Source organism: Lepisma saccharinum, chromosome 26 (genome assembly GCF_977018435.1).
Source record: "Lepisma saccharinum chromosome 26, izLepSacc3.1, whole genome shotgun sequence".
NCBI lineage: Eukaryota > Metazoa > Arthropoda > Insecta > Zygentoma > Lepismatidae > Lepisma > Lepisma saccharinum.
Window position 1 is genome coordinate 15,784,620 of NC_139254.1, and position 23,230 is coordinate 15,807,849.

General features: G+C 38.5%; 1 protein-coding gene across 1 annotated transcript; it reads left to right on the top strand.

The window, feature by feature from the left end:
• Nucleotides 1-616: 616 nt before the first annotated feature.
• Nucleotides 617-21,435, top strand: LOC145979462 (epithelial serine protease-like). Its single transcript, XM_083112368.1, has 7 exons — nt 617-719; nt 2,667-2,712; nt 4,608-4,773; nt 10,812-10,975; nt 18,215-18,313; nt 20,224-20,366; nt 21,175-21,435. The coding sequence occupies exons 1-7, from the start codon at nt 675-677 to the stop codon at nt 21,340-21,342; spliced, it is 831 nt and encodes a 276-aa protein (XP_082968494.1). The 5' UTR covers nt 617-674; the 3' UTR covers nt 21,343-21,435.
• The last annotated feature ends 1,795 nt before the right edge of the window (nt 21,436-23,230 follow it).

Consider the following 23,230-nt stretch of genomic DNA (forward strand, 5'->3'; position numbering starts at 1 on the left):
CAATTAACAAATGCACAAATATGTCTTTTCCACCTTTCTGCAAAGCCAAAGGTAAGTTGGAAAAAGTGAACGAACCTTTCAAAAGAAACAACGGTATCGGTATCGGCTCAGCCCTAGATACAATTAAAGTAAAACCTGACAAACGAAGATCAGTTTTTTATTTCTTTTTCTCTGCTATGTTCTGCTTGTGGGCCGGGTAGCAGTAATGCTATTGTAAAGTCCCTGTTAGTTATAAAGAACAAACCTGAACAAACTCGAAATCTTTTATCTTAATCTACACCAGAGAAAGATAATTGCAAGAAGCAAAAAATATACCAGAACAACGGTAAAAATAGAACTTCCCTATCATATAATTGCAAGCTTGACACTAACTTAATCGTAGTTTTACTATTGTCTGTTGTTGACTGAATAATCTGATGATATCATGCAAACTGATTAACGATTGACACTGAGAGCTTTTATACCGACAAGCACTAGAATTGAAAGACTTATTGAAGGAATTACCACCATTGTATTCGAACTGATAGTGTATGTGCCGAAATCTGTACGAAGTCTAGATGATTATATTCAAGATAGGAAACAGATAAGCTTTTTTTGTACTTCTAAATGAAGCTGGTTGGTATATAAATGATCAACAGAGTAATGCAGTGATTTGTGAATCCTTGTCGTCTAAAATGAAATCGTTTATCGCTGTTCTGGCTCTTGTAGCCTTAGCCCAGGTATGATTTTTCACACTTTCTTTCGTACTTCTTATGTACAATTGTTTTATGGATATTCCGTGGATTATTATGGATGGGAAACTAAACGTTATTTGCTCATTTCGAACATTTCGTCAGATGGCAGTTGAATCTATTAAACTCATATTTTAACAATCACATAATACTAATGTTCAGTAAATGTTTTTACTGGAATTGCTGAGATTAGTTGAATACAATTCGAAATACTGTATTTGCCGGCGTATAAGGCACACTTTTTCCCCTTAAAAGTAGGTCCGAAAAACAGGGCGCGTCTTATACGCCGATCCTCATTTCTGGAAATTTTCTGTTATGAGTTAGGCGATTTCCTTCTTGCTTCCTTGCGGTGTATGATGAAGATTAAAATGTTATTTCCTAGTTAGGTTAGGTAAGTTATTTGTTGAAAGTAGTCCTTCATATTACATTATATTTGAAATACTGTAAATTAATTATAAATTCAGTGAGAAAGCTTTTTCCTCGAAAATGTGTGCAAATACGGTATATTACAGCCTTCAATAAATAACTCTAGTCTGATTACAGGGAAAATATTAGTTTTCTGGATGTATCGTTAATAATAAATAAGGTTCAACCAGCGACGTAGATACTTTCATTTTCCAAGGGGGCACGCCCCCCTTGCCCCCCACCCCCTTCCCTCAGCTTTATGCAAAAAGCACGGTTAAGGCTCAATTACATTTGACGCGCACTCTAGCTACTCAGCGGCGAGTAAACTTGTATGAACGTGTGACAACTAAAAGAGCGAGTGTCGATTACACAAAGCTAGTAAAAACTCGCTACCCGCTCTTGAGGTTTCGAGAGAGATTTTACCTTGTGTTCCAGGTGTTTCTGTGTTTTTAATAGTTTAGTAATATGAAGTGGAATAGTAACAATATCGTTGAATTTTTAAAAAATTATGAACAATATCCTGTGTTGTGGAACATCAAACACAGGCATAGACGAAAAGCAGCTGAAGGCCAAAATTAAAAATTTAAAACAAGTCTATAGACAAGAACTACAGTAGGTAAAATGGAAAAGAACAGAAAAAGCCCCGTCCATTCTCAAAATATTTCGGTAGGCTAAAGGATCTTCGTCCCTCAACTCCTTCAACAAAGTATTAGATGCATCATGTTTTTCCCATTGCTTGACCCACACTTTTCTAGTTTTCCTTTTTTTCAACTTCAAGGCGTAACAAAAGAGCAACAACAACAATCCCCGCACGTATTACTTCTTCCGACATTTCGGCCACAACTACACATAGGGCGATTTTACTAGCGCGATATACTCGTATTAGACACAGCGAGTTTACCAGCCAGACGGTAAAATATTAAGCGAGTAGCGAGAAAAGTAGCCCAGTCTTCAACTTCACTCGCTGGAGCAAAGCGAGCGACGAGTTAACTAGCCAACGTTGTTACATTAAGCGAGTTTTATAGAAGCGAGTAACGAGCAAACTCGCCTAGTCTAATTGAGGCTTTAACGACAGGACGGAACTCGCCCAACGGCTTTAACGATCGGAAATTTGAATCTCCCTTAAATAGATCGAAAGAACATTTCTCACCCCAATTGTAATCAGAAAGTTATCGAGTGAACACTTGTTGCCTCCAATTTATAGCCGGGTTATAGCGAGAAGTGGTGCGCGATCAAGTTTCATTTCAGGGACCGTGCCGTATCATCTAAATCAGCGGAGACGATCTTCACATCTAGATCCACAGGTAAACGAAAATCCTTTTCTAATACCATCTTGACCTTTCCAGAGCAATCAATCGAAGCGTTCAATATTAGTGTTCTCCTTATTTCTCAGGGGCAAGCTCCCTTACATATAAAAGGTACCTCTCACATTAGCGAGTTGCTTTAGGCTGGCACAGCCTAAGATCGATCCTAACAACCCTGTATAAGGGCTTTTACACGCTCATTTATTTTTTATCTTTCTTTCAATAGGCTGGGCCTCACGCAGCAAAGGGGAGAAAAACAGTAATTCCTGTAGGTGAGTATAATAACAACCAATAAGGAATAATCTCTAATAGGCAGGTCCACCCTGTGTATCCTCTAATTTAATCTAATAAGCAAGGACGTTGATATTTTGCAAACGCGATATCGCGAAAATTGACAAAAAATGCAAATTATAGCCTTTTCCAAATTTCAACAAACTTTGTGCTTAGAAAACTATACATTTGATTCAGTTGGTGTTTTTTAAGTCCACATTGTGCACAGTAAGGCTAATCGGGACCGGATCTACAGTTTAAAGTGGGATCCGAACCACTATGCGCCTCCACAGGGACCCTTCGATTACAAGTCGACGACGCTACCACTGCGTCATCGGGGAGGCTTAGAAAACTAAAAATATTGCGAAAATCCATTACTATTTTCTTGTGTTTTATGACAAAATAAAATGTAACATATTTACACACATATAACGAGCACTTTTTCCATTTTTTCCCCAAAAGAGAACTATGGTATGCGTTATACATGAAATAATGCTAATAGCTACATGAAACCACGTGTAAAGTCATATTTCCAACCGACCAAAGTGACTAAGTTCCGACGGGACGCTATTGCCACACGGAAGATGTAAAGTGCCTTGTACACGATCAAATGGATCAGGAACAAGTCGTTGAATTGAACGCTTAAAAGGATATGACGTCAGAGACACGTCATTTTTCTCATTGGATGCAAGGTTAGGCACAAGAATTTCTATTTAGGAACAGTTCTAAATAATGCCATCCAAGCCTGACCCATCAGAGAACATGCTATTGAAATCAATTATCGAAAAGAAGCATCGAGGTACAGAATGCTATTTATTTCTATTCTATGGTGAAGTGACTCTCTTAATAAGTTCTAATTCCAGAGGTAATGCTAGTGTTGAACTAGTTCTAAAGGCTCCAAATATTCTTAGAACACTCCTCTGGGTCTTTCTCAAAGTTCTAACGATTGTCTAACTCCATAAGGGGGGCTCATACACTAACTGCATAGGCAATTGTTGATATAAAAACTGCCTTGTAATATTATAGCGCCACCTTAATAGGAATTTTCTTTTGATTTCTAATAGTTAGAATTTTATGAATCTTGTTTTTAGCTTTTATTGCTATTTCCTCAACATGTTCTTTTAGGTTAGCTCTTCTACTTATTGTTATACCCAAAGATCTTATTTGATTAGACTCTTTTAAATTAGAGTCATTTACTTTGACTGTTGGAGATCTTTTTAATGTTCCTTTAAGATGGACAAAGGTTGACTTTTCTTTAGAGATTGTCATCTTAGCATCTTCACGCGTGTCACACACCTCTTTCAAAGCATCTTTTGCCTTCTGCTCCAGTTCACTTCTGTTATTCCCTTCTATCAAGATTATAATGTCATCTGCGTACATCTCTGTGTCCAGAATTTTATTGTTTGTTTCCAATACAAGTAGCGGTTCTATTGACATGTTCCATAAGATAGGTCCTAGGGCTGAACCCCTGAGGGCAGCCCTTCGTTATTTGCTTCTGTATTACAGTATGTTTCCAACTGTAATACGCAGCTCTATCATGTAGATAGTTCTTCAAGATATTGTATATGGCATGGGTATTTGGTTCCCTCTTAATGTTTTGAATACGTGATATATATTTTGTTACCCAACGGCGAAAGAAACAGTAGGCGAATTGTCCACCACCATTTTAATTTGGTCTGAATTACACAATGTGATGACAATGAATTGAAATAATGACTTCATTAAGCAGAGAACAATGCATGCTTCGAACCAACATAGTTTCATTCCTTAAAACAACACAGGATGTAGAATAAAGAAGTAGTGAAAATAGCGGTGGACAATTTGCCTACCATTATCTTTGCCGTTGACTGGTACCATCCATAATCAGAGTTTCATGTATGTTGCGCATGTCTTTCAGCGAATGCACCAGTGCCTCCGTTTGGGCAGAAGATAGCAGGAGGCCAGTTGGCCACCCGCGGCCAGTTTCCGTTCATTGGCTGGATGGTCAATGATGGAGGAGGCGCTTGTGGGGCCACGCTTCTCAATCAGGAATGGGTGCTCACAGCAGGCCACTGCGTTGAAGGGTGAGTTTCATCGTTAAAAATATAATGAACTTAGCGCTCATATTAGTTTACTATTAGGCCGTGTCCGGAAGTTGCAAGACCGTACTAGAAGCGAGCATCCTCCGAGTATGGTCTCCCAGTTCGGTCTTCAAGTCGTGGACTGGAAGTGAAGGTCTTTTGAATTGCACTTCGACTGCAGCCAGTAGCTAAAACCAAGGTCCGTCGAAGCCCACTTTCCCCCGCTCTAGAAGGTCTGGTCATAACCCGCCTTTTTGTCAATCCTCGTGTTTACAACTTCGGCAGGGGTTCTGTGACGTCATCAGCATGATACTCTCTGCGTGTCTGCTATTTTCAGCACTGTAAAGCTTGCAACGCTATTGTTTTTGAGAGAAAAAACACATACTGAAGAGCATCGCAAAACAACTTACACAGAATACATGAAAGTAATGGTGTATAGATGAATTATAAGTATGTAAAAGCACAAACTTAACCACGGCTAGTGCTGGAAAGGACTGGAAGAAGAGCAGCTCTGGGTCCATTGTTTTTGTTTCATTTGCTTTCCATTACTTCCACCTAGATCCGAAACTATAGAGACTATTTTATACCCAGCTACCCCAACCATGGATATAATATCAAACAACAAAGCCTTGGTCATAGCCGTATCAAAGTTATAGTATACTGGCTGTTTCCATTCACCTGTCAATCCTCGAAGCATTGCAACCTGAACATTTCTATGGGGACCCAAAACTCTATCATTGTCCCTGCTGTTTCATAATATTCAAAACTGGTGCAAGAATTCCCAGTTGGAGTCTCAATTTCTGCGCCCAGCGACGAAGTGTTGCAATGCTGGGTAATGGAATTCCGACCTCTGATCTCATGTGGGTATACAATCGTTCACTGATCGCCCTTTGTGTTAATGCAGGAATTATATCTTCCTGGTTCCACACCTGTGCTTTCTTTTCCCCTTAATTAACATGTTGATTTCAGTAGCGTGCCCAAGGGGGGTTAATGGGGGTTATAACCCCCCTCTTTTGCCCAGTATTCCTAAAAAAAAGAACGTCAAAGGTAGGAATATATGACAAAATGAGAGCTGACTACCAAGAAAAAGTATACATAACCCCTCCCTTTCGAAAATCCTGAGCACGTCACTGGTTGATTTGCCCTAGAGTAAAGGTTTTGCTCAAAATTTGTCTCACTTTTTTGTTCACGATAGTTCTTCCGCTCCCTTGTTTTTAAAGCCACTTTTGACTGCAATACCTTCTTATACCTTGCTTGCCATTTTTGCAAATTGATTTTAAGGTTTTTGATTTCCTCGTGACAATTATTTATATCTGTCTTTAGCTTATCATTTTCCTCACGAAGCACTTCCAATTGTTTTGTGTTTTCGATTTTTTTTAACTTTCTATTGAACAAACGAATGACAACACAGATAAAGGCTTTTGTTCTTGAGGTGGCACGCTGCTGTTCACAAATAATTGTTCACTTACCTTAGAGAGAACTCTCTTTTTAGCACATCTTGCCTTTGCACGTCTTGCACGAACGCTGTTGTCGTCCCTGACCTGCACATGTGTGACTGGAAGTAACAATGTAGGAATGACATCTTTCTTCAGTCTCTTCTTTGGTGTAATTCCTAATAATTCCGATTTTAAATCGCGTTCGTAACATTCTGGTGAAAAATGTGAAGAACAAATACTCGAGTTAGCAACCTGAAATTTGTCTTTTCGATAACATTTGCTCTCCCAGATTTTTCTGAACTTCGTTGGGAGGAAATTTATGGTAAACAATATCAAAATTTTTAGTTTTCCTGAGATAGTTTCGACATGTGCTCACAGCACAGTTAGACATTATTATTATCACTCACAGTACAATATGAAAAACACAACAAAATGACTAAAAATACACGCGAATACACGAATACAAGAGCAAGGAAAGAACACAGAAACACGTTTCCCCTGCTAAAACTAGCCGATACTAAACTTTCCTCAGCGATCTGTCATGTCTATGACGTCACAGTTTTACAACCACCTCGGCTAGCTCAAAAGGCGCGTTATGAACGGACCTTCCAAAGCGAGCGGCAAACACAGGTCAACGGACCTTGAGCTAAAACTGAGTGCTCGTTGTTTTCCTCGCTTTTTAAACACTTGTTTTTCACCACAGAAATCACATAGCATTTTCAAATGTTCGTACACATACATTTCCACACATTAGAAGAACTTGAACCAACAACTTGCTGACCCATAACGTATATTCAACCTGTGTTGCTGGCTTCCTACCTCCACGATTTTAAACAAATGAACAACGAGTGCGGAAATCGCGTGACCTAGTCAGCAACCATCTGTACTGCGAGCTGTGCACTTGCGTGCTTCTGTTCTTGGCGCATTCGAACTGTACTAGGCGACGTCACTTCCGTCAATACCATACTTCAAGTCTGTAGTTTGTACCTTTCGGACAGAACTTGTGTCTCTGAAAGAATGGGTAGAACGATAACAAAAAAAAAATCCAAATGTCTACAACAAAAACTTTAAAAACATGCGATATTATAATAATTAAATACAACCAAATAATAAGGGTTTGAAATCAAGTACATTAAAATGAAACAATTGATTGATATTTATTCATATCTTAAATAATTTCATATATTTTGAAAATCAACTTTAATGTATGGTGCTATGAAAGTAGGTTATACACACTTTGCAGTGTTTACTTCATAAAGAATATTACACGTCACAGAAAAGGCATGGTTCTAGTTTTCGTCTGGGCATTATTGCTGGCACTAAGGTGTTTGCAGAATCCACTGTAACTCAGGAATTGTAAGAACTAGAGAAATGAAATTTTGTATGTAGAAGCATTGGTCCTTTAGTCCTTTGGAAATATCACTCAATGTATGATCCATGTGCTTCACTGCACTGCAGCCATCTTTGTTTCCATGACACAATGAGCTCGTTGTCATCTCCAAACTGTTTCTCACGCATATGAGCCTTCAGTTGCCCAAACGGATAGAAATCCGATGGCACTAGGTCAGGACTGTATGGGGGTTGTGGCACCTCTCTCCATCCCGGTTGGCCAATCTTCTGAACTGTCATGAGTGGAGTATGCGGTCGTGCGTTATCGTGATGCAACTTGATGTCCGTTGCGCGTAACTCTGGCCTCTTTCTTCGTAAGCTCCGCTGAGGTTAGGTGGTAAGGGACCAATGCTTCTACCTACAAAATTTAATTTCCCTAGTCCTTACCATTCCCGAGCTCAAGTTGATTGTGCGTTACTTTTTGACCGACCTTTGTAAATGAGGATGTAGACGATTGTTAATAAGATGCGACTGATGAAAGACACAAGAATATCCTACCTTACTGAGACAAGGAAACTTTTTTCCCGAAAGTTAATCACTACTCCACAGACTTCTTCACAAATTCTAGCATGTTTACCCCTTCATCAATTTCATCCAACCATTATTCATCCTCATCGTCGCGAGTAACAAGGGGTGGCCTTCTGGTAAGGCACCCAAAAGTCAAGCTTCTTGTAGGCAAACGAGGCTCTGGCGTCTGAATCTACGGCCAGTATAATCTTCCTAGGACTGTATGTGTGTGTGTTTTGTCCTTGTGTGTGCTGAGTACACCTTTGCAGCCTCAGATTTTAACCCAGGTACGGATATTTTAGTTTTCAGACACGCTCTAATTTTTGTTATGATAAGGGGCTGGGCCCCGTGTAGTGGCCCAAAATAGCCTAAGTGCTGACGCACCCAAAATTTTTAATTCAAATTCCAGAAAAATTGAAATATAGATAAATCTCAAATAACAGAAGATATAGTTTTCTTATTTATTTATTTTTTTCTTGTTTTTGGATGGCGAAGTTAAGGCACAAGCCTTTTCTTCCACTTAAATCTCTATTTTACATTTTATAAATTGATTTTTATAGCTAACTGTTTGTGAAATATATAAAAACTAAAAACATTAAGATACCAAAAAATGATATATATATATATAAAAGCTAAGAACATTAACATACCAAAAAGAAGAAAAACACAAGAAAAAATACAAGAAAAACACGCAAAAAAACAGAAAAATACATACACACTAAGAAAAGTAAAAAAAATACACGTAAAACATAAACACACACACAACAAACATACTCAAATTACAGAAAAAGTCGGTGGGTGTTGGTCCTACAAGTTTACACGAAGGTTTAATTTTATTTCCCTGTTTTCAGTACTAGTAAGTTGACTCCAGAAGATGATTTCTTAATTTTGATTTGAATTGGCCGAGGGAAGAAGAATTTCTTACGTCATTAGGGAGGTCGTTCCACGCTCTGGTAGCAGTGGCCGTTAAGCAATTTCCATAAAACGTTGTCTTGTGGGAGGGGATGATAATGTATAATAATATTATACATTTATAACATGCATATACAACACACATACCCAATATACCGGGTGTCCGAATTGAAACGCCCTAATTTCAAATGCTTATATTAAACATAATATACAGGCAAGAACGATTTGCTAGGTGGTATATGGTAGCTTAGCTGTGGAAATTTTAAATAGGTAATGAATAGTAAGGATTCGTTTATTTTGTATGGTTCCAGGTGGTGAAAAGTGAAACATATCTTGATATGTTAAACAATTTTCTGTTCCCTCAGATAACACATCGACACCAAAACCTGCTTTTCCAGCAGAATTGAGGACCTCCACACTGGCATTTGGCAGTTCGGAACATATTGAATGAGGAATTCCCTTAAAAATGGATTGGGAGAGGTGATCCAATTTTTTGGCCACCCCGGGTCTCCTGACATTACTCCCCTGGATTTCTTCCTGTGGGGGGTATGTTAAGGAAATGGTCTATGCAACAAAAGTGACAACTGTGGAACAGCTTCGTGAGAGGATTCGCGGTGCTATTGAGACAGTTACGCCACAGATGCTGCAGGCATCGCCTCAAAATTCTCCATGCCACTCGTGGGGCACACATAGAAATTTACTAATTGCACAGACAAAACATCATACTTATGTGTATTCATTGTTGTATAAATCTTTTAAATGCATTAAATACGTGCGGTAATACAGTCGGTTAAAATTAGGGCGTTTCAATATAACACCCTGTATATTCACACACACACACACACACACACACACACACACACACACACACACACACACACACACACACATACATACACACACACACAAAACCACACTTATTGTATACTACATTTGATGTACATCTGTAATAATTTTTAGGTATTTATTACATCTGAGCCAATACCACTTTAAACCGATAACCATACCGATCGATACCGATGCTTGAATGTTGAAAATATTTATTAATATTAGTAGCGTGCGTGTACTTAAGATCGCCAACATTTGTATCAAAAAAATGGAAATAATGTCAAATAGGCTAAAGAATTGAATATTTATCGAATAATTAAAACAAAATGATAGATTCAGTTGATGAAAAGTAAATTCGTGATTAATATTTTATTCATATTATTATGAGTAGTTGTGTGCATAAATCTTCTTTGGCACTGTCCTGCAAAGCACAATGATCCAAATAGAATAATAATAATTGTAATAAATAAATAGAACAATAACCCTTGCCTTCCAAGTTCATAGGAAATAATCAACTATCAATAATAGTACAATCGAATACAGTATTATGCTGTAAAGTACATTTTCATTATTTCATTTTACCACTTGGTAAGTCTTTGGGGGTGGGGGGGGGGGTCCGAACCACCTGGACTCCACCAAATACTTGATCGGCTCAGCCCGTAGTATTTATACATCTCTGTTTCCTAACGTAGAAAATAGGTAACACAAACACATGCACCAAGCAACAATGTAATAAATTCAATTTTATATTAAGTCCACTATTTTAACGTAAAATACCTTTAAATATATTTATATGGCTATTACTTCGTGTTATACAGAGGTCTCGGTTTATCAATTAAGTTGAGGCATTGTTGTATTTATAAATATTTTGGAACGGGATACTTGTATGTATTACCGTTATAGGAGTTATATGTGATGGTGTTTATTCAACTCCAACTTGTTTGAAAATAAATAACAATTTGGTTCAAGGTCTTCAACCTTCGATCTGTACTTCGGAGCGCTGAATCCTTACGATGGCTCTGACACCGATCGAGTGGATGTCCATTCATCGCAAGCAACCATCCATCCTAACTACAATTGGCCGGCCAACGACATCGCCATTGTACATCTTGACAGTGCCATACAGTTTTCAGGTAATTATATATCGTTTTCTGGTATTCGAGATACAAATTACACATATTTTGAGAGCATATTCATTTTTTATGTACAAAGTTAAAGTTGGTAGCATATTCAGATTGATGATATATCTTCTTCTTTGTAGCTAATCAATGGTGATTTATTCATTCTTGGTTTTGGACTTTTAACCACTGTTATTTTCAAAAAAATTACCAACGTTTCGGAGGATGAATCTGCCTCCGTCTTCAGGGTAGCGTATAGTCTGTTAAATCATATGGTGTCTATAAATGGTTGCCTTGTAAAAGACTTAAAGGGAGGCCCTTTACAGATACATCTCCAACCCTGCATTAGCCAGTCAGCATACAAACGATGATCAGTGTGGCTGAGTGGTCTAGCTGCACACGCGGCCGCGTGCAGATCGTGTTTTCGCGTTCGCTGTTTCCCGTGTGGCAGGTAAGGCAAAATAATCTTGAGTTGAATTGAGCAAGTTCTGTTTTGGAGTACGTACATGCTAATTGAGAAAGACTAGAAGGAAGACAAACATGCCGGTACAGAGACAAAATACGTTGAAATTTATTTTTCGTAGTGTAAAATCTAGACCTACTTCGCTGGATTTACATAAGTGGTTTCATAACACGTACGGTGTGACATCGAACCAAGTTCAAAGCTTTGAAATTGATTACTATCGAAACTGTGTATTTGTGAAATTTGTAACGAAAGTGGTGGGTGAGCGATTATTAAATGATTATGGAACTGAAGTGCCCTATTATGATGCAGACGGACGGCATAAAATAGATGTGGAATGGGCAGACCAGCAGAGTGTTTTTGTAAGTGTGCATGTAGTGCCAGACGAATTAAGCCACGATGCGATTCGTAATGTAATTAGTGAATACGGTGAAGTGCTGAACGTAAAGGAAGAGAGGTATTCAGAAGAACATATTTATAGAACACGAACGGGGCGCATTGTGTTTAAAATGGCCCTGCGGAAAGCAATCCCTTCGTACATTACCATACAAGGAGACAGGTACTGGGTAACTTATTCTGGTCAAGTACGTACGTGTAGTGGGTGTGATTTGGAGGGACATAACTTCTCAGAATGCCCCTCGCGACGACCCCGCGTTAATAGAACTGGACGAGTCCCTGTTAATTTGACCACTGGAACGACCCCTATGGTATCCCAACCTACAGTACTTCCAGTACTGACAAGACCCCAAAACTCGAATACAACATCAAGCGAAGAGGTCAATTGCCATAGATCCAACCACCATTTCACGAATGAAACAACAGAGACACCCGCCACGGAACCAGAGCCTCAAATACAGTTAACACCAAACGACCCAAGCCAAAAGAAGAGCACCGACAAAGAAAAAATACACAACGAACAACAAGGTGAAAAAGAAGAGAGTAGCCAACCTTCCAGCTCCAACGCCAACCCCTTAACAACACTAGACAGACCTGACAAGGGACAACACACCTCAGGAATTCCCTCACAACTCGGAAAGGAAGTAGACAGGAAGATAGAAGTCCAGAAAGTAGAAATAGGCACAGAAGATGGATCCGGGGATGAATCGAAAACAGAGGATGAATTTCCGGCAATTAACACGGATAAAGGACAAAGACGCTCTTCAAGACACAAGCGATCCAGACCACGATTCGTCCCGCCAATAAGCAAGAAGAAAAAACCCGGGGGAGCTCTGCCTCAACATCCGCAGGTACCTGGGGAGCCCTGAGTCAATATCCATGGGTATCTGCACTAACAGAAGAAAGGAAGGAGGGACCACCCCTAGTGTAGTGTCCAACGTTATTTGTCGTGTGCGTCATAGAAAGAAGAAGAAAAATACTGCAGGCGTACATTCTATAATATTTCCTCGAGAGAGTGGAGACGCTTATAAACAGGTTAGTTTGAAAAATGTTGAGGAGGTTAAGTAATTTTTGTAAGAGTGTAATGATTGTGGTGGCTTTTGATAGGGGGCTGATAGGTACCACTCTGTTCCATTTCCTTGATGTGGTACTGTTTTCATTTATTGGATGTATATATTTAACAGTATTGTAAAATCAAGTGTTTACATACACATAGTGATGCTTACCACCATTAGACTTGCTAGTATAAACATAAACAAACTACAAAACAAAACAAAACAAAGTGCATTGGGGGACTTTCTAATTCAGTCCGCTATAGATATTGCTCTCATTCAAGAAGTAGCAATAACTAATTATGAGTTACCTGCTAGTTATATTGTCTATAATAATTCCACATATTCAGCGCAAGGAACAGCTGTACTAGTTAGAGACAATATACCGGTATTAAATGTAGAATACCATCCGAGTGGTAGAATTACAACTGTACAAGTGGAAAACCTGTGGATATGTAATCTGTATGCGCCTTCTGGTAGTAATCAAAGGCAGCAACGTAATGAATTCTTTGCAAATGAAGTAGCGACGGAACTTCAAGGTAATAAGCAACATATTATTTGTGGAGGTGATTTTAATTGTGTGTTGTTGCCAAAAGACCAGCGCCCTGGATTTAATACATCCAATGCGCCGCAACAGTTGGTAACTGGGTTTCAATGGAAAGATGCATGGGACACTTTGCACCCAACTAGTGCAGGCTTCACATATGTAAAGGATGGGGGAGCTTCACGGTTAGATAGATTTTATGTGTCACCATCAATTATCCCTAATATCACTAATGTTAATATCGTGCCAACTTGCTTCTCAGATCATAGTGCAATTATAATGGCGGTAAATATGCAACTGCCAAATATACAATATGGGTATGGATATTGGAAAATGAATATATCGTTATTTGATGATTCACTTTTTGCTGACAAATTCCAAGAGAAATGGAAATATTGGGAACGATTAAGAGCGAAACAAATAAATATAATTAAGTGGTGGGATGAATATCTCAAGCCAGCTATCAAACGATTTTGTAGACAATATAGTAGGGAACGGAACCAGGATTGGAATAATAAATGCAATTTTTATTATAAAGTGTTGAGAGAGCTAACTGATGAAGGGGTAAGAGGGGGGAAAGTGCAACAGAACATTAAACAAGTACAGGCAATATTGTTGCAATTACATGCGCAAAAAAGAAGTGGGTGCAAAATCCGTAGTAAACTTTTACCTTTTGACCCTCTTGAAATGGCAAATATTAGTCATGTTCTACAAGAACGTAATCGTGGAAAACGCCAAACGATTCATAAGATAATAGACGAAGATAATTCGGAGTATAGTAATGTGACTGACATAAAAGAAATCTTTTACCACGCATATCACTCTAGATTTCAAGGAACATGTTATGATCCAGCTCAGGAACAAATATTTTTACAACATGTTCCGGAAATTTTTTCTGTTAATGACAACTTGGGGATTGAAAAGTCCTTTACAGCTGCTGAGGTGTACGAAGCGATTCTAGGAATGAAGAATAACTCATCGCCAGGAATAAATGGTATTCCCATAGAATTTTATAAAAGATTTTGGTCACTTGTAGGTAATATTGTGACAGCCTGTATAAATGAAGTATATAATCAACACTGCTTGGGTATGACGAGCAATACAGGTGTAATCGTCCTGGTTCCCAAAGTTCCTAACCCTACGATAGTAAAACACTATAGACCTATATCTTTGTTGTGCACGGATTATAAAATTTTTGCAAGATGTTTACTTCGTCGTCTTTTGCCTTATATGGAAAGAATGATCGGTGTCCATCAATACTGTTATGGTAATAATAGATCGATATTTACTGTTTTACAGACAATTCGTGATGTTATAATTAGTTATAGACATACGACCATACATGGTCACCATGGTATAGTGGCATTGGATTTTCAAAATGCTTTTGATACTGTACAGCACGAATTTTTATATGCTGTATTTTTAAGGATGGGTTGTAGTCCAAAATTTATAAATGCGATTAAGAGTTTATATACTGATGCCAAATCGTGTGTAAAAATCAATGGGTTCTTAACGAAGACATTTCCTATACAAAGGGGTGTCAGACAAGGTGATCCCATGTCTATGATAAGTTTTTGTGTAGCGTTAATGCCATTTTTAAAGGTACTTGAAATGCAATTGCAGGGGTTAAATATTCACTCAACAACGATAAAATTATTAGGTTATGCTGATGATGTCACGGTGTTTGTGAATTTGCCGACAGATATGGAAATACTTGAAAATGTGATAGAAAAGTACAGCTCGGTGGCTGGACTAAAAATTAACTATAATAAAACTCATTGGATGCACTTAGATGCTACAAACCACTCGTATCAAAATAATAAAATTCAAAAAGTAAATGCACTGAAAATACTTGGAATAATTTTTACCCACTCTTTACAAGAAATGATTGCTCAAAAGTATTCAATATATATTGCTGGCCTGAAAAGTGTGCTTAAACAAAACAAACTTCGTGCCCTTAGCTTGGTTGCCAGGGTAGCGTTTGTAAATATTTATGCGAGTTCAAAGCTCTGGTTTGAGGCATGAGTGCTTCCGATGAGGAAATTGGATTTTGTACAGATAAGGAGTGCGATAAACTGGTTTGTTTGGGCACACCAAATGTTGCGGGTGAGTCACGAGAATGTATGTCTGCCGGTACGGTGCGGCGGACTTGGCTTGTTTAACGTGGATTTAAAAAGCCAAGCTCTCCGAGTACAAGCAGATATGTCAATGTTAGTAAACTTCCCAGACAGTTTAACGGGTGTGATACTTAAGCAGATTTTGGACACCATACCATTGCAGTCTCCGATCGCTATAGCAACGGTGCCACCGCAGTATAAATATTTACAAGAATCAGTGCTAGAAATTTGTTATATACTACTTTCAGCGAAACCTCTTGAAATACCAAAAGTATCTCAATTATACCAGTCACGTTGTTTGGCAACATTGCCTAGCTGCAAGATAATGATTAATCAACCAACCCATTCCTGGCATAAAATATGGAACAATGTTCACGCACCACATTTATCGCCCTTGGTAAAATCTGCGTGGTACTGTGTGGTACAGGATATAGTGATGACGGAAGAGAAATTACATAAATTAAAACTATTACAAGACCCACTATGTGGTAGGTGTAAAAAAAATGGTTCGATTTCACACTGGCTAAGTGAATGCATACGGACACGTGAAACATGGAAATATCTATGTGTGTTATTAGGAAAAATTTGTCGCACCCATCCCAATGCGTTTACTGTGCATAACATAATGTTACCTACGTTTTCGTATTTTCCATGTACTAAATTGCGTAGTGTACAATGGTTGGTTGGACATTATATATTGTTTGTCTGCATATATAAAGGTATAGATTTTCATGATCAATTTTTAATTTATGTTAAACAGGAATATTATAAAGTGTCTCAAGATAAAAGAACAATATTATTTGCACATTTTTTAAAGGTGCTGATGGAATGTTAAAAGAACTATTGTTATCCAAGACCTGTAAAATTACTGTATGAAAGAAAAATGGTAAATAAATAAAAAAAAAAGTGTAGAACACGCACTGGGAGAACTGTATGTCCACAACCATAAGAGGCACTGGAGGAGTTTTTTTTTCATTTTTCATTTTTTTTGGGGTTGATATCCTACAACATTAATCCTTTGACAATGTGGAGCCTAGGCCACCGCAACATAATCCTCCCTGGCAACCCACCTGACGAAGTGGAGCCTGGGCCACTGATAGTCCTCCCTGGCAAGTTCATGTATATAGAGGTCCTTGTGACCGACAGACGAGGTGGAGCCTAGGCCACCAAGAATAATCCTCCAAGGCAACCATTTATAGACACCATATGACTTAACAGACTACACGCTACCATGAAGACGGGCAGATTCAGCCTCCGAAACGATGGTAATTTTTTTGAAAATAACAGCGGTTAAAAGTCCAAAACCAAGAATGATATATCTTATCTAGTAGACCTAACTCATATTTAAGTTTATGTTCTTAATATATTTTTAATGTAAAGTAATAAGGGTCATTAAATTGCCTATTAAAACAATTTGAATGAATCCGTTTTAAAAAATATATTTATGGTGTAATTTGAAATCGTTATACTGTATATAATTATGCATTGCCAACGCCACGTTCACATCTGGGTCTAGCCACGACACGGAGAAGTGACGACACGAGAATTTGCCTGCTCAGGGTAAGAAAAGGTTACGTCCCGTTTTTGTAAATTAACAAGCAGACTGTTACATTTAACGGTATAATATTGTGAAACTTGCTTTTAACTTCTAACAGTTTTGAATAATTGTGTATATTAGTGCCATGCATTGATCACAGGTCAGTGTATTATGTAAGAAAATGTCCTCTGTGCATGGAGCCATAGGCTTCAGCCCTCACCCCCTAGCCTAACCCTCGCTACGGACGTGTTTAGCATCTCGCGTTGCATAACCCATCAGAAGCGATCTCAAAGTCACGTAACTGAAATATTGTGATCTTGCGTCCATATGTGAAACATTGCACATTTCATCAACTGGAGTCTTCCAGCAGGATAATGCACCTTCTCATGGACCTGAGGATAACTTCAAAGTACCAGAAGGCCAGAACTCAAGCCCAGGGAATATCTTTGGGCTATTTGAAGGCATCACTCAATACTGAGATAGCTACAATACATGTGGGATGGTATACCTAGGTATAATCTTTACTGAACAGCTTACCTAGTGAATATTTCAGAAACCTGCTTGAGTCCGTTTACGAATGAATTACAACTGTTCTGGAAGCGAAAATGGAGGAAGGGGGCTCTTATTATAGTCCCCTCCTCATTTACAGAAGGAACGTAGAAGGTCGCCTCTCTCTCTCTCTCTCTCTCTCTCTCTCTCTCTCTCTCTCTCTCTCTCTCTCTCTCTCTCTCTCTCTCTCTCTGTGTGTGTGTGTGTGTCTCTCTCTTAGCAGGTTGCTATGGAGAAAGTCGTTACATAGAACTTGTGACATCTCCACGTACTTTTCCTGTGTTGATATATGCCAGAGGGAAGAAGGTAGCTTTGTCATTTGGACGGTTGTTTATCTGAAGATTCAACGTCAAGATTGAAATTCAACTTGAGATTCAATGTCGAGAAACTAGCAGCAAACGTGACTTGACACATTAGATCTCTTCCAGACGGAGGCAGACTACTACCACTACTACCCATACCAATGTTTCAATTCTCAGAAGTGTCCATGCAGGTGGTGTTTATTAAGAAGTGGCAACTTAGAATGTATGTCAGCTATTAGTAGTTTTCCACTTTCTCTATGAACTGTTTTTAATCAGAGATATTTTCTTCCTCAGATGTGGTGCAGCCAGTTTCTCTCCCACCTAGATCTCAGCTTGGAGATTCCCTGGTTGGACGTGATGCTATAGCCATGGGAAGAGGCCAAGATGGCGACAGTATGTAGAATTGTCTTCATCTTTATCTGACCATAAAGTAGATTTGGAACTTGGACGAGAAGTTTGTCTTTTAGAAGTCCAAGCTCGGTAACCGTAACGATATTAACGATTTAATGTTGGAAATGGAAAACACCTAAGGCTTTCTAGAAATCTTCAGCGTTTATCAGACTGGTAAACCAAAAAATTACGTCAAAATTGGTGAAGCCTGGAAAGCTTCTATCTAAAACAAATTAAGACAGCTTTCAAACGACTGTTTTCGAGTTTATGAGGAAAAGTCGGTGATGATGACTGAAATTTAATACATTATGTCTTCTTACATCAAGATGTCTCATTTACATGTTAACTACTAATTAACAATCTTTACAAAAAACACAAAGGTGGTTCGATTGTAGATGGCGGCCCAGTCGCAGCCAGCGCCTTCTCTGCAGTCCGCGCTCTCTAATATACTTCAATTCCTGAATACGAGAGTGGCGTTATCTATCGACAGCTGAAGAAGCTTTCAGGCACTTGCCTGGTCCAGTTAAGGAGAAAATACGATGGCTGCTGGAAAAGTTTCTGCAATCAATATGGAAAAAAAGACATGTGAAATTCTGGGAATGGCTTTATTGTTTTTCAAAGTATTCACCCTTAAGATCGATACACTTTTGCATACGCTCAAACCAATTTGGAAAGCATTTTTTCCACTCTGAAGCTAATACCTCAGAAACCGCTGTTCTAAATGTGTCAACAACTGCTTCAGGCGACACAAATCGCTCACCACGCATCTTTTTTTTTTTTAATGTGTGGGAACAAAAAGAAGTCATTAGGTGATAAATCAGGTGAGTACGGACAATGAGTCATTAATTCGACATTTTTACTGGACAAAATATCAACAGTTTGGTGTGCTGAGTGGGAACTGGCGTTGTCGTGGTGAAGAATAATGCCACAATTTGGGTTTGTTTTACGCAATTCATTGATGACCTCTGGCAAACAAATTGTTGTATACCACTCAGCATTTACAGTTCTTCGATCTTCTAAAGCTATTGTTGCCACATGTCAAGTATAACCGAAGAAACAAGCAATCATTTGCTTGGCGGCACTCCTCGAACGAACAACTTTTGTTGGTTTCGGCTCACTTTGAAACACCCAAACAGTGGATTGATGTTTATAGTTTCGGGTTCATATGAATAGATCCAAGTTTCGTCCCCTGTAACGATGTAGTACACCAAATTTGATTTACCTCTGTTGAATTTACACGAGCCTGATTTTGAGCTTCGGTCAAGTTGTGTGAGATCCAACGCCTTGAAAGTTTCCTTACGTTCAGATGACCATGCAAAATCGTATGTATTGCTCTCATGTCAATGTTCAAGGATGCTTGAATCTCACGGTATGTCACATGCCGATCTCTCTCAATCATTTCACGCACAGCATCAACATTACTGGCAACAACAGACATGGATGGACGACCTTCACGAAATTCATCATTGAGAAATGTGCGACCACGCTGGAATTCGGAAAACCAATTGTACACAGTCCTATTGGATGGTGCTTAATCCCCAAAAGCCAAATAAAGTCGCTCGATGCATTGTTTCGGTATTAAACTACATTTGAAATCATAAAGAATCATTGCCCGAAAGTCTTCACGAGAAATTTCCATTTCTCACACGAAACTACTTTTTCAAACTGCCGTGTAAAATAAACGAATAGGCTTAAACAAACAATCAAAGATCATTTAATCATAAAAAAAGTTCTATTCTTCCGATTTTTATAATAGCGGAACACTAGCGCCACTGTTGGTGGCTGTTTTCAGAAACTTTTCCAGCAGCCCTCGTATCTATTCAACGTGATTATGATTTAAATATTGTCAATCTACAAATCGAATAAAAATTTAAGATAATAATATTTCATTAGCAACGATAATATCATTTCAGACGACTCATCAAACGACTACGCTCTGAAATGGGTGCCCTCAACAGTGATATCCAACGAAGAGTGTGGCTCAAGGACAGGGTGGGATTTCATCACCGACTCTCAGATATGCACGATTGAAGGAGATGGACAAAGTATTTGTGCCGTGAGTACTCACTTAATGAATGGTTCTCTGCTGATCATTCGGTTACGATTAGCGTAACTGCCGTCATCTCTTTCTTAAAACCTCAGATGTTTCCCTTATATAGTCTCGTCATAAAGTGCATGAACAATTTTAAGTTACTCTTAATTTGATTAGTTGCAAAATTAACTGAGTTGAAGCTATTTGTTCGAAGCAGTAACTAAGTTACTGTTGATTGGTTGAAAAAGTAACTAACAAAAAGTAACTATTTTAGTTGCTTCGTTTAAAAAGCAAACTAACTAACAATTTAAAAGAAACTGAGAAAAAACGCTGTTTTTTAGTTGAAAAAGTAATGCTTACGAAAGTTAATACAAGTTTAAGTCCAGCCGGTTCCCGTGGCGGAGTGGTCAGCATATGCCAGGGTTCCCGGGTTCAAATCCCGATCTGGGCATGGATGTTTGTGAGTGTGCATTCATCCATGTCATCAACCATCCTCATCTTAGCAAATTAGCCAAAAGTGGAATAAAAAGTGAAGTAAAATAAAGCAAACCAATCAATCAAGTTTAAGTCCACTCTATGCTAGTAAGCTAATCGGAACTGGACCTACAGTTTAAGGTGCGATACGAACTGATATGTCGTTTCACCGGACATCGAACCCATTGACGGCTTGTCAACAGCCTCAAAGTAACAGTTACTCGGTTTAAAAGTAACAAAGTTACTTTAACTTGGTCGATAAAGTAACTTACTTAGTGTTGGTTGGTCGAAAAAGTAACCGAAAAGAGTTAAGTAGATGGGAAGTTAAAGTTTCACTTATTGGTATTGTGTTTTACAGGGTGACAGTGGAGGCGCTGTGACAATCGAAGAAGGAGGCAAGCAGATCCAGATTGGAATCGACGCTTTCTGGGATGGGAACTGCCCTTCATCAGGGCCCAGTGGGTTCACTCGGGTAGTCGCCTACTTGGACTGGATTACAGAGATCACAGGAATATCCACTCCGTAGACTTCCGCTTACAAGCAAGTACTTTTAGAGAAGATGACGGGGAGGTGCTTCTACGTAATGTGTACAAAATCAAAATAAAAGAGTTGCAATCTTGTTTCCTCTGTTATTTTCGTTGTTATTGACACGTCAACAGCTGAGCTCAAGTATCAGTCTCACAACCGATTCTGGAGTATAAGGGGGGTGACCCTTTTCGAAGACACCCAAATATCAACCTCACTTCTGCGTACACTAACGTGGCGCTGGTGTCTGGGCCCATGGCCAGTACAATCCTCCGTGAGGCTTGTGTTATGTGTTTGTGATTGTCCCTTCATCTATTTCGTGTTATCACCATTAATCCTCATCTTAGCGATTAGCCAAAATTGGCAGAAAAGCGAAATAAAATACCGTAATCAATCAACAACAGGTTCTGGATTCAACTCCCTTTCTTGGTTTCTCTATGGTGATCCCTCCGTTACTTTCTATTTTGGTTACTTTACGTTAATCGTAGCAAAAGGTAGGTCAACCGGCAGTTTGGCCTGCAACCAACATAATGCCCGTGATACAGTAGTCTCCTATTTATTCTTCTGGAAGCTGAACCTCTACATTGGTTACACTGTCTATTATTAGCCGTCCAAATTTACAGGACATCGTCAAGAAAGACAAATTATGATTCTATGAAGAGAACACAGAAAACAACACATGCAATATAGGCAAAATTCAAAGAACGTAAATGGTTAAGAACAGTGGAGTAACGAACTATACAGAGCTTTACAATGTGAAATATCCGAAGTTATAGAAAAAAATGTTTTGAGATGTTACAGATGCTTTGAGTGTATTACAAGGTTTATCTAGATCTTATCCTAAATTATGCCATCAGTCTATATTCAATATTCTAATAATTCAAAAAGTTCAATTTGCTTGTAAAAGGTTCATTAATATACAATTTAGTCACGTTAAAGCACATAATGTTAGTGTGGGAAATGAACATGTAGGCATATATGCTAAACAACCCAGAGTTTTACAACACATAAGTTTCAACAGATTTTGGTAAACAGCTTTATTACCACGAGTGAACAACAAACTCATGAATCAATGGAATGAATAGTGCAAGGAACAACTTATGATTGTGGGCAATACATATAGATGAATAGCAGATTTTATAACTAAAGACCCATGGTTTTATTTGTACACACTTCCACGTCATAGTATTCATCAATAGATTAAGGACGGGACACGTACGTACACCAGCACACTTAGCAAAAATACGTATTACAATTAACCAAAATTGCAAATGTAGTAATGAAAACCCTGATGCGCAACATTTATTCTTAGAATGTCCAATTTTCTCACATCAACGAATCACACTCTATAAAGGACTACAACATTTGAAAATTCCATTTCCCATATCTCACTCTCTTCCCTTCTATCATAATTATCTCCTCCAATAATATGGCTTCTGTACGGATATACACGAAAATGTAGGCTTGAAATATAAAATGATTTTATAATGTAACAGCGCAATGATAAAAGTGATTTATCTATATAATCGATTTGTGTTTGTGGTATAGTGGGATCCATGAGTATTACCGTGCAAATTGACCATGACTCTTTTCATAAATTTTTCTCTTACACTCTATGTGATTTTAAGAGATGGATTTTTATGTATGCTGAAGCAGAAGTTGTCAACAGCTTGTTTTGAGTTTTATTTTAATTCATGAAGCTCTTATTGGGTCGCACGAACATGGTGTTGGACAATTTGAACGGTAATATTCATGGATCCCACTGTACTGGTGAACTTGAGTGACAATCTACCAACTTCAGAAGATAAACAATAACAGAAACCCTGACCAGAGTCAACAGGATATTGTTGAGAGGGGCATATAAAAGAAGAAGAAAAACTAAAGTAATA

Excerpts from the sequence above, each read along its gene's own strand:
- LOC145979462 (XM_083112368.1), top strand. The coding sequence starts at position 675 with ATGAAATCGTTTATCGCTGTTCTGGCTCTTGTAGCCTTAGCCCAG. Across the intron at positions 4,774-10,811 it reads GCAGGCCACTGCGTTGAAGG|GTCTTCAACCTTCGATCTGT; the intron begins GTGAGTTTCATC and ends ATTTGGTTCAAG. Across the intron at positions 20,367-21,174 it reads ATGGACAAAGTATTTGTGCC|GGTGACAGTGGAGGCGCTGT; the intron begins GTGAGTACTCAC and ends TGTGTTTTACAG.